The 12,393-nt window shown below is 50.0% G+C and overlaps 1 protein-coding gene across 3 annotated transcripts in view; it reads right to left on the reverse strand.

Moving 5' to 3' along the window:
- Window positions 1-262: 262 nt before the first annotated feature.
- Window positions 263-12,393, reverse strand: part of LOC101100212 (protein FAM169B) — a 91,733-nt gene continuing 79,602 nt past the window's right edge. For 2 of the 3 annotated variants that reach the window (XM_023254964.2, XM_045058872.1), the window contains exons 7-9: window positions 10,085-10,216; window positions 4,765-4,859; window positions 263-3,462 (exon numbers count right to left, since the gene is read on the reverse strand). In XM_023254964.2, the coding sequence (XP_023110732.2) occupies window positions 3,280-3,462; window positions 4,765-4,859; window positions 10,085-10,216 (410 nt within the window). In that variant the 3' untranslated portion in view covers window positions 263-3,279. Of the gene's footprint in view, window positions 3,463-4,764; window positions 4,865-10,084; window positions 10,217-12,393 lie in introns of all 3 variants that reach the window. The other variant, XR_002742821.2, reaches the window with a different exon arrangement.

Consider the following 12,393-nt stretch of genomic DNA (forward strand, 5'->3'; position numbering starts at 1 on the left):
GAATTATATACTTCGAATGAAATTAATTTTATGGTTTGTAACAAAAACAACACAGCACACACACACACACACACACACACTTTACGGACATTCCTCATACAAGCTATGTGGAAGGAAACCCTGCACACAGCCCGACCTAACCCAACTGTGTCACTGGCCAGAGAGGGGGTTGCTCAGAGCCCCAGTGTGTTTCCTTCTAACTCTGCAGGGTTGCTTTTTTGTGTTTTTTTTTTAACATCTTTAAATGAACTACACCAACACATCAGTTCTTCTCCCTTGGGAGGATGTTTTTATTGAACAGTAACTTCAACAAACCCCTGAGACATTTTCATCAGTTCATTTCCAGGTAAACACAAAGCACCAGCCATTCATGCCAAACGGTGTCAAGTTCACAGCACCCATTGTGTCACATGTTAAAAAGGCCATGCCTGCCACCACACACAGAGCACCCCCTTGGCCGCAGATTCCACTGCAAGTCCACTTTTATGGTCCGTGCCTCCTTCACACAGAGTCCACATGCACTGGGGACTTCATGCAGTCTCCATATGGAGCTCTACACTCTATTTCTTTCCACTGGACTCTTCCCTCTTTCTAATGGGTGTAAGACAAACAACTCCAGGGAACACTCTAGAAGACACCCTTCCAGAGAGACCAGTTTCCTTGAGTCCAGTAATCACATTTCACTTATCTATATACCTACCCCCATTGCCCAGCACAGAGCTTGGCCCTGAGCAAACATGTTAAATATCCAGGGTTTTTAAAATTTATTTATTTTCAGATAGAGTACGCACACATGCATGCACACGCATGGGGGAGGGGGAGGGAGGGAGAGAGAGAGAGAGAGAGAGAAAGAGAGAGAGAGAGAAAGAGAGAGAATCCCAAGCAGGCTCTGCACTGTCAGCAACACAGCCTGATGCGGGGCTCAATCTCACAAATGGAAAGTTCTTGACCTGAGCTGAAATCAAGAGTTGAACGCTTAACTGACTCAACTACACACATACCCCCTGGATATCGGTTGTACAACAGGATGGATGGATGAGTAGAGGGATACACAAATGGACAGATGTGGGCAGACAGGTGCGTGGATAGACAGTTGGATGGACGGACAAACAGGATGGACAGATGGATGGATGGGTATCAGGACAGATGAACAGACAGGTGGGTGGATGGATAAATGAATGGAAGGACAAACATGGCCAGACGAGTGGGTGGACAAATGTGGACAGATGGACAGCTGAGTGGATGGACAGATGGATGGACAAATGTGGACTGATGGATGGAGACAAGTGGGTAGGTAAATAGACAGATGGGCCAACAGGTAGAGGAAAAGACGGACAGATGGGTAGATGAACACACAGATGGATGAATAAATAATTAACAGAGGTCCCATCATATGTGCCCTCTGTCCACTTAGGGAAACAGCAGTGAGTATCTGGTGCTGGTCTCCTCCCTAAACCCAGTCTCCAGGATAGGAATTTACTACACCCCTAAAAAGCTAAACCTGTTCTTCCATCCATCTCCAGAGTCTAGCAACAGATGAACAGAAGGAAGCTGTCACCCCTCACCCTTGAGGTGATCTATTACCGTTCATTCCCCATGCAGTTGAGGACTGCCTCTACACTGGCGCTGGGGACACAAGCAGCAACTGAGCAGACCCAGGGCTGACCCTGGTGGCGACTCATGGGGCTCACAGCTGAGTGCCCGGTGTTGTGAGAACATGTAGGAAGGGAAGAAGGAGGTGGTCAGGAAGGGACATCTGAGACTAGATGTACGAGTAGGAATCAGACTGATTGACAAGCTGTGTGTGTGTGTGTGTGTGTGTGTGTGTGCACGCACGCATAAGAGGGGTAGGGAAGGGAGAGTGACAGAGAGGGAGGAGGGGAGGAGGGAGAGTGAAAGAGAAAAAGGAGGGCAGAGAGAAAGACAGAAGGACAGAGGGAGGGAGGAAAAGGCACACGCCCATGGCAGAACAAGTGCATGAGCGCTGACCTTGAAGCAAGGGCACAGGTGCGTCTGATGGGAAAGCCCAGGCAGCTGGGATACAGAACGCAAGGTAGGCGTGCCCAGAGATGGGAGCAGAGTCATCAGGACCCTCTGTGACAGGCCTGGATGCTCCAAAGATAGTGACAGAGCCCCAGAGGGGTGTCCCCAGGGATAAGATCAGGTCTGCATTCACACGGAAGCAGGAGCCAGGACCGCATTGCCTGCCCCAAGACGACTCAGCCAGCTTCCTCTGGTTAGAATCCTACTGAACATCAGTGAGGCTACGCCAGCTGCAGAGAAACCCCCGCCGCAGCTTTCAGGGAGCAGGCTCTGGGGCCTCATGAAGCAGCCTGGACCACGCCTTACCCCGTGGAAGGCCTGCTTCTCCTGTCCTCACTGGGCTCTTATGGGCAGGGGGTCCCTTGGTTCAGCTCAGAAGCCCTAACAGCGGTCGAGCACACGCCCCAAGCAGGGCTGTGTAGGTAGCCGAGGCGGCCACTGTCACACTGGGGGTTGGCTGGTACCTTTAGACTCACCTTTACCAGTGTGGGCCTTTTCCCTCCAGGCACCAATACACTGGAAGAGCCATCAGCCCAGAGCCCCCTCCAGTGGCTTCCCCTCTGAATCAGGCCATGGCTGAGATCCTGACACCCGCCTGGAGCCTGCTCTAAGTGCCTCCTGTATGCGAGGCCAGATGTGAGCGAGGGACCCATGGATGGTTTGCACCAGCCAATCCCGGCCACTGCCCTCGGGGAGCTTCTGATGTGGCTGAAGTTTCTCTGGAAAAGAAATGTGCCTCCCTAGAAACCCTTCTAGTGTCTGTGGTCTCACGGTGACATCTGGGCTGGCATGGGCAAACCTGAAACAGATCTCTGCAGTGCAGGCTGGAACGGGCATGGCTCTTCTCTGAGCTTCAAGAAAGAGGCACATGTGTGTGGTTCCAGTGAGATCTTTACAACCTCCCCCCCCCCCCCCCCGCCCGAGTAACAGAAACTACACTAGGTTAAACAAACGAGCTTCTGAAATTCGAGCTTGGGAAAATAACTACCTGTACCTCTTTAGATCTTTGTGCTTGAGGAACGCAGCACTTTCTCAGGCTTTCTATCACCTGGGCCCACAATACAAGCCTGAGGTAGTCAAGGTCTGTGCGGTCACCCTCTCCTCGAAGGAGAACACAGCAGGGACAGAAGCCAGCTCCCGGCCACAGGAGCATGGAGTGACAGGGGCAGCTCTCACACCCGTGGCCCCTGGGGCCCAGACAGGCCCCTCAACAAGAGTCAGGATGGCGTCTGGGAGTTAGGAGCTGGGCCGCACGTGCTTCTTCTGGGACTCCCAGGCCAGTCCTGCATCCAGCACGGTCCTCTTGGCTTCCTTCCTGGCCGGCTCGGCCCCACAGGCTCGCCCAAGCCGCCCTGCTTCTTCTCCCACTCCGCAGTCTTCATCACTCTTTGTCTGTTCCCGTTCTCTGCTGGTCCTCTCCTGAATCAGGAAAAAAAGAAAGAAAGAATCAACAAAGCTCTCCAATGCTGGCTGGAACAAGCCCGCAGTGTCCTGGCCGGGCCCCTGCACTCACTGCGTGCTCAGATTCAGAACGGCTGAGCCGGGTTCCAACACCCCAGCCAGCCACAGGGACACTGTATTTTGTTCTTAAGATGCTCTGGACACGTATTTACTGATGGGAACATACTTCCTGAAGGGAACTGAAGAGCCCAGCCCATGGAGATCTGAGAAAGGGCAAAGCGAGAAGCACTACTTTAAAAGGTGGCACCCTTATGCTTGAGCACGTGGACCTCCCAAGATGCCTGCCCACGGGCGGGACGTCACACTGAACACCTCCTGCTTCCTCCAAAGGCCTTCGAGGTTTAAATGCAAAGTCAGGGATCCGCAAAGAGGCAAAGCACAATACTGTCAGTTCGGTGGCCTGGTAGAATCGTCAGTGAGCCAAATTTTCCATTGCAAACCAAGGAAAATGAAAGCCCCCTCCTCCGCCCGCTTTTCTGAAACAATCCAGCACTTACTGGGATAGATCATGCCTTTGGTGTCGCGTCTTCTATCCCCGTATCATCTACTTTCCAAAATAATCAGTACTGCCCACAAGTTGCAACTGTTCAGTTTGGGAGCTTAAAATCATTAATAATTCTTCAGGAATTCAAGAGCAAACACCCTTCTGTGGCCGAGAAGGGGCGTTATCAGAACTATCTTATACCGCCCGATGTCTGTCTTGGCTTCGGGAAGATGCCTCATGGAATCACATCGCTTCAAAGCAGACCACTAAGGTGGACCACTAAGAAATACTTAGCAGCCATCCTTGTCGGTGGGTCTATTCTCTCATCACTCTGGGCTCCACAATGACCTAATGCCATATTCCATTTTGCAGCATCTGGGCTTGGAGGCGTGGAGGGGGAAAGAAAGAAATTTGTCCCCACATTTGCTCCGCTTGAAAGACACTGGTCCATGGCAGAATGTGAAATTCAGATTTTCCAATACTTCCTTCACAGAGCAGGGTGATGCTGATTGCCACGTGTTCTCTGTTTAGTTCTGGCTTCGTTAGAGCTTGTGCAGCTCAGAGAAGAGCACCGTGAAGAGTCTAATTACGAAGGCCTCGCCTCATGCCGCAGCACAGAGACTCCGAGTGTGAATCAACAGCCCGCTGCCATGGAGAAGCCCACAGCCAAGGTGGTGAGGGAGAGGCCTCGTGGGTTCAGAGCTTCGCTAAACAAGCACAACGTGATTGCTAAGAAAACAAGACACATTCCCAGAATGACACATTCACCACCGTACCTTCTTGCCTCCTTCACGACCAGACATTCTGGGTCCATCATCTGGAGAAGTCCGCCCACAACTGCTCACGTCCTCCTGGGAACTTCCTGGATGTGCTGCCCTCCCCAAGCAAGAGAGTGGCATAAGCAAATGGAGGTGGCCCCGAGGGAGCAGACAATCAAAAGATTAACAGTACAGCAGAGACCCTTCCAAAAGTACTGATCACCACGACCCAATTCTATCCTCATGACCTTCACTGTGACACCTGCTACAGTGCCTTCTGGAGAAAAGGGAAACTTGCCAGGTTTGGGGAGACATGAAGCAATGGTTCTACTCAAGCATGTCTCCCATCCAGGTACTAAGCAGGCCCTTCCCTGCTTAGCTTCCAAGATCAGAGATTGGGAGTACAGCCGTAGGCACTACTCAAGCATTTCTTTTTTTTTTTTTTTAATTTTTTTTTTTAACGTTTATTTATTTTTGGGACAGAGAGAGACAGAGCATGAACGGGGGAGGGACAGAGAGAGAGGGAGACACAGAATCGGAAGCAGGCTCCAGGCTCTGAGCCATCAGCCCAGAGCCCGACGCGGGGCTCGAACTCACGGACCGTGAGATCGTGACCTGAAGTCGGATGCTTAACCGACTGAGCCACCCAGGCGCCCAAGCATTTCTGAGCTGGAATTCTTTCTTCCAATTATCTGGACATTAAACGGAGTTAGGCTTGCAGAGCTATTCCTAGGCCCTTCTCTTTGCTCGCTGGAATTGTTACTCACAAGAGAACCCATAATCACCCTTGTTAATTCAGCCCTCCTCCCCCTTTCCAAATCAGACCAAACTTGGAAAGGATAACTTTGCTGTCCCACTGTGTACTTCCTACATCCCAAAATCCATACGTAGAGGTATGTGATGGGGAGGGGGGGGCACTCAGATGCTTTAGGAAGAAAATAGTTTTCCAGTTGAGCTGAAAATGCAAACGAAACACATTTTTTCAAATAAAAATAAATACATTATTGAAACGTTACCTATACAGGTAAATTTTAAAGTTTATTTACAGACTTTATAAATTAGCCAACTTTGGTTTGGCAAAATTGAATCCTAAGCAGTGAAAAACACCAGAGTACTTCAGGGCTCCCTTGGGAGTTTCTATATAATGCAGTAATGATTCCTCATGTACTTCTCTTTGCAAAAGTAAGCTCATAAATGAGTTCAGAGACTCAGCCTTATTCACTACTATATCCTTATCACCTCAACCAGTGGCCTGGCACTGGGAGATCCTCCATTAGAGTAATCTACTGAATGAATGAATGAGTGAATGAATGAATGAGAATGCATGAATGAATGGATCAGAGAATGAAGCAGACAACTCAGTATATTCTACACTTCCTGATGTGTGAAACTATCTTTTTATGCGTTACAGACTAAAGCGTGCTTGGTAACTATCAAATGTTTACTTGTATTTTACTCCTAACCAACAACAGTTCAATAATTTTTAAAAATGAATGCTCTAGGGGCGCCTGGGTGGCTCAGTCAGTTGAGCGCCCAGCTTCAGCTTGGGTCATGATCTCGCGGTCCGTGAGTTCGAGCCCTGCGTCGGGCTCTGTGCTGAGCGCTCAGAGCCTGGAGCCTGTTTCAGATTCTGTGTCTCCCTCTCTCTGACCCTCTCCGTTCATGCTCCGACTCTCCCTGTCTCAAAAATAAATAAATGTTAAAAAAAAAAAATGAATGCTCTAATTTGGAAGCACGAGGATAAGAATCCGAGAAGCAACCACACAGGTAGGTCACAGTAAGTTACCATCCAGGAGTTACTACCATATGGGACGCAGTAGGTGACAATGGCCGCTAGAGGGAGCCACACAACCTTTCAAAGAGCAGCATTAGGAAAAACCCATCCAGGATGATGGTACTGCTATGCACTTCCCACCAGAGCTCACGCCGCCAAATTGCTGTAACTACCACACTATGTCATGTCCAACTCACCAAAAAAAGCTGAGGCAAGCTCAAAGCTGCAAGCATCAGATTTTTAGAAAAAGGACCCTGCCCGCCCGCCCCCGGCCCCAGCTCAGAGTTCATTCACATCTTTTTATATACATACACCATAGCTTTAAAAATTAAATGTAGCGGTTCAATCCGTTGAGCATCTGACTTCAGTTCAGGTCATGATCTCACAGTCTGTGAGTTCGATCCCTGCGTCGGGCTCTGTGCCGACAGCTCAGAGCCTGGAGCCTGCTTCGGATTCTGTGTCTCCCTCTCTCTCTGCCCCTCCCCCACTCACACTGTCTCTTTCTCAAAAATAAAATAAAAACATAAAAAAAATTAAAAAATTAAATGTGAATAAAATTCTTTTCCCTGTGGATAACAATTGAATCTATTAAAAACTCACCTGGGAAGAAAGCAACACTATAACCTAAACAATGAAAACAATGATTTTTAAAGCTGTGTGCAATTATTTCCTGCCTCCAGCCACATTTTTGTAAAAGAACACTCAACTGCTGGAGGATTCAATTTCATCTCCTCCAGTAAAGAAACTTAAGGCATGTGCAAGCTAACCGAGAAGTCACACCAGACAGAATTATGATCCTATTGGTCAAGTTTCAAAGGCTTCATATGTAACTGAGTGTAGGAAGGAAAAAAAAAAAATTCCCACAAACTCCTTTCTCTCAAAAGTTCTGAAAACGCTGTAAATATTTTCAGGGCCATTATAAGCCACAGATGTTATCAACAGGCAAGATCGTGCAAACTTTAAAAGACCTCGTCCATAAATGACGCGGCTTCAAAAAATAGATTTTGAAACCCTGGAAAGGAGCACAAGTTAATTTCCCTTTGGAACATTGTAAAACGTCCATGCCTTACTTAGAATGTAAAAAACAATTGGCTCCCCCGGGCTTCTTGCTTACAGTTCTACCGCTACAGCTACAGCGCATGAAACTGCAGGAGCCCTCCAAAATAACAGCCAGAAATAAAGAAACAAAAGATAGAACTTGAAAAGCAGAACAATTCAAGAAAGCAACTCTAAGAATAGCGGGCTGGTTAAAAACTAAAATTAAATTAAATGGCTGTGTGACATTTCCAGGCAAAAGAAGATTCCAGAACCTGCACTGTGGGGTGACCTGTGGGAAAACCTAATGGGCTAACACAGATTTCCATGAAGGCAGACAGACTGTAAACTGAGAAAATGCAGAGCATCTGGGCTAATCTGTGATTGCATTTGCAGCCCCCCACTCACCAACCTGGAAAAAACCTGAAATGTCAATGCTGACAAAATTGTTACAAGATGAAGCTGGCTGGCTGAAAAACCTTCCTGACTGAATTAAAATCCTGACTGCTGGCCCTGGGGGGACACAGAAGTTGTGGGTGAAACTGGGAACTAGCCATGATTTATACAGGGAGTGAAAAGATCATAATTTAGCATTTTTTTAATTATATAGTTTTAATTATCTAATTATATCCTGATCATAACGATGACCCTTCTTCCTTCAAAGGACTCCAAGCATGCTTCTGGAACATTCCCCATGCAAGTTCCCTCATTTGCTGTTTTAAAGAGAGAGTTGGCAAATCTCACAGTGAGTTAAAGTGACAGGTCTGGCATCTGACTTCCAGCTCAGTTTCCTGTGACCAGACCACACCAACTCTCAGCTCTTGAAATAACCCCAGCGGAATTCTCCTCCGAGGGAAGCAGTCTCCCCAATTATGCGAACACGTTCTCCCACTGCTTACCCCCCTCCAGCCTGTGCAATTTCCACATTATTTCCACATTCTGATATGCAACACTTTTTTTTTTTCCTTCATTCCCAGCCAAGGAGCTGCAACATCCAAGACACAAAGGCCAAGTCCACGTGGGAGCTGCAGGCTCATTTGTGACGTTTCTTGATAAACCCACGCAGCTGGTCAGCTTAGTGCATGGGGATCGGGACAAGCTCCCCTTTCATTTCTAACTGTGGATGCCACAGGGCAAGTCACTTAACCGCCTCATTAGGATCACAGTCACAGCCCTACCATGGCCTGCTTCCCAGGTGCCTGGTCACCCCATTAATATCTGCAGAGATCCATTAAGCCTTCTAGCTGAAAGGCACCATAAAAGCAAAACCTATCATTGTTATCATCAATAAACTCCAAGACGCTCTTCCCTGTCACGACCTAACGTAAATCAGTTACCCACGTGGAAAGCCCACGGAGGCCTAATGAGCTACCTACAGCCTGGGAAATGGCATTTGATGTTGACAGGAGCTTTCTTCCCCAGGGGCGGGGAAGGAAAGCCAGTGCTTTCACTTTGGCGGGTGAAACTTAAAACTGTTAGACCCTCCTGAGCCTCCCACCCACACACAGCACCTGCAGCCTGAAAGGGTTTGCCGGGATTCAGCCCTGCCCTCCAAGGCCCTCTCCCTGAGCACTGAGCTGAGAACCAACAGCAATGTGCAATCCATCCCGGGGGGAGTGCAATCCATCCCCGACGTGGGAGAGGAGGAAGGCACACTGTCAAAAAGCAACTTGGGGAACCAGACACAAGTGAATCTGGTCTTCCCACCCCATCTCCCCTTGGGACCCTCTGCCCGTTCTCATTGCTTGAAAACACCCTCCATCAAAACCCTGCCGGCAAACACACCGTGGTGCTATAACAACCTCAAACTGAAGACAATGCCTGTCTATAACAGGGACTGCCCAAATAAACACCTCCATACAGCAGCTTACTATGCTGCCAATAAAAAGGGCGGGACAAAGTACTCATTTGCAGAACGCTGTCTCTGCAATGCTACCACTTACGTATGCCTGCCATCTCCCCCAAGGGAAGGAGGGGGTGCATGGAAGCCTTGCTCTTCAAGGTAAACCCTTGTGTGGCCTTCCAATTTTTAACCAGGTGCACACCTGGTGCAGACCTCTTCTGGGTTTCAGTGATCCCTTCGAGTTATAAACAGGGAGCCGCTCTGTCCCAGGGAGCTTCTGATTTAGTTAGATTGGGGGAGATCTTCATCAAAGTCCAGAAGATGTGGCTCGTTCGGGAAAGGAAGGTAGACCAAGGACAAGAAGCCACGACCCCGGAGGCGCCTGGGTGGCTCAGTCGGTTGAGCGTCTGACTCGGTATCAGCTCAGGTCCTGATCCCACCATTTGTGAGATCAAGTCCCACACTGGGCTCTGAGCTGATAGTGCGCAGCCTGCTTGGGATTCTCTTCCTCCCTCTCTCTCTCAAAATAAATAAACATTTTAAAAAAGAAATAAACAAGAAGGCACCACCCTGGTCTCACTCCCTCCTCTGTTGTTGCAACAATAAACATAACACCTGCCCGGGCCTGACTCCATCCGTATGCATTAACCTGTGCTTCAAAGGGCACTTTGTTCACTGTGACTCACGGTCTGGAAGTCTTGACTGTTGCAGTTGAACCTTCAGCCAGATGCTGCCTCGCTGGCCCCAGGCTCCTGGGGGCTCCACCTCCCACAGGCGACCCCGCTCCTCCGGATGGGCCAACAGGAACTTCCTGCACACTGAGGATGTGCAAGAGTGAGCCAGGAAGGCCCGCCCCCTCTGCGTCTCAGGGGCGAGCACTTCCGGTTCCAACCAAGGCCCCGCCCCACCCTGGCTCTGCTCTGTTTCTGCTCCAGGGGCATCAGTGTTTGGCCTCCTCAGCTGTCACCCCTCGTGCTCCCGCTTTCACCCAACCCATCTAAGCTGGGGCCACCATAACAAAGCACCACACACTGGGGGGCTCCAACAACAGGCTTCCACTGTCTCACGTGGTGGGGGCGGGAAGTCCCACGGCCAGGCATGGGCAGAGGCTTGCAGATGGCTGCCTTCCCACAGTGGCATCGCATGACCTTCCCTCTGCACCCATCCGTGTCCCAGGCTCCTCTTTTATAAATAAGAACCACTTCTTAAGAATCTATTGGATCAGGGCCCCACTCCTATGACCTCATTAAATTCTAATTGCCTCTTTAAAGGCCCCACCTCCACCTATAGTCACATGGAGGGTAAGCTTTCAACATAAGACTTCGGGGGACCCAATCAGCCCTTAACATCCCCCCAACACTGTCCTCTCCTCGGGCACTGTCCCTCCTTATCCTGAGCCTCCCCAGCCCTCCTCTCCCACAGAACTTCCAGCTCATCCTCTGCAGATGCCTTGATTCCAGTCACCTCAAGGCTTAAAGACTTCTATGTCTGCATTCACAGGGTGAGAATTTTCTCCGGGCAGTGCCCCAAGCCCAGCCAAATGGGCAGCTGCTCCTGGTCCCGCAGGTGCCCATGGGGACCCCGTCAGGCCCTCCCCTAATACGTCCCAGCCGGGGGCAACAGCACAGATGGAAACCTCCAGAGGGTGAAACTAAGTATTCGGAAAGTGTAAGCCAAACTAGCAGAGTGCTAGATAGAATGTTCTGCTCTCCTATCTTGACAAATATAACTTCATAACAACAGGGAAAGCCAGTTTCAAATTTAGAATTCTTGGACTCCTTGGAGTTTTGCACCAGAATGTGGCAATACTGAGGGAGCTGCCCCCCCCACCCCCCGACAGACGGCCCACCCGCTTCTCTTTCTACCCCAGCCCCACACACGTACACAGCAAGGGGCCTGTGAATGCAAATGTGAACACCACGCCCACACTCCACCCACATCCCACCAACGCCTGTCCCTAGGGTCTAAAGATATGCAAACTGGTGGCATGGTCCACCCTTATGTGCAGACCCAAGGATGGAGTCCACTGGGGCCCTCACGCCACTGGCAGGAATCCAGGGGTCCTGGTACCCTGAGTCACCTTAGAAGGAGTGGTCTGGACCCAGGAAGGACGATACTCTTGGGCCCACAGACTCCTCACACCACGGAGAGAAACGCAGCTGCAAGAGGGCTTTAAAGCATAGGGCTCTGGCCTGCCCTTTGAACGCAAGAAGGAATACTACTGGTCATGGGGCGCCTGGGTGGCTCAGTCGATTAAGTGTCTGACTTCAGCTCAGGTCATGATCTCACCGTTCGTGAGTTTGAGCCCCACGTCGGGCTCTGTGCTGACAGCTCGGAGCCTGGAGCCTGCTTCAGATTCTGTGTCTCTGTCTCTCTCTGCCCCTCCCCCACTCATTCACTGTCTCTCTGTCTCCCAAAAATAAAAACATTAAAAAAAAAAAAAGCCAGTCAGTAAAGTGTGCAGGTGGCACACACCTGAACCCAGTCCCGAACCTCCAGCTGCTTCTTTCTCCATGTTCTACCTGTCCACATACATGCCCAGGTACAGTCAGGGGTGACATAAAAGCCTGAGGCCCCAACATCCTCAGCTGGGCAGCTCAAACCCCCAAGACACGACACGTGCTTCAGATCAGCACCTTCTTATTTTCTTTCTCTATGGGGCAGAGATAGAAAAGGGAAAAGCAGGGGGGGTGCCCGGGTGACTCAGCCAGTTAGGCATCCAACTTCGGCTCAGGTCATGATCTCAGAGTTTGTGGGCTCGAGCCCCGCGTCAGGATCTGTGCTGACAACTCAGCCTGGAGCCTGCTTCGGACTCTGTGTCTCCCTCTCTCTCTCTGCCCCTCCCCCACTCGCATTCTGCATCTCTCAAAAATAAATAAACATTAAAAAAAAGAAAGAAAAAAAAAAGGAGAGCAGCGACCCACAAGACCCTGCAAGGGTACCTGCAGTGCTGGCTCTGGGGTGCCCTCCCCCCTCCGTGGAGACTGATACTTCC

The sequence above is a fragment of the Felis catus genome, chromosome B3 (genome assembly GCF_018350175.1).
Source record: "Felis catus isolate Fca126 chromosome B3, F.catus_Fca126_mat1.0, whole genome shotgun sequence".
Classification (NCBI taxonomy): domain Eukaryota; kingdom Metazoa; phylum Chordata; class Mammalia; order Carnivora; family Felidae; genus Felis; species Felis catus.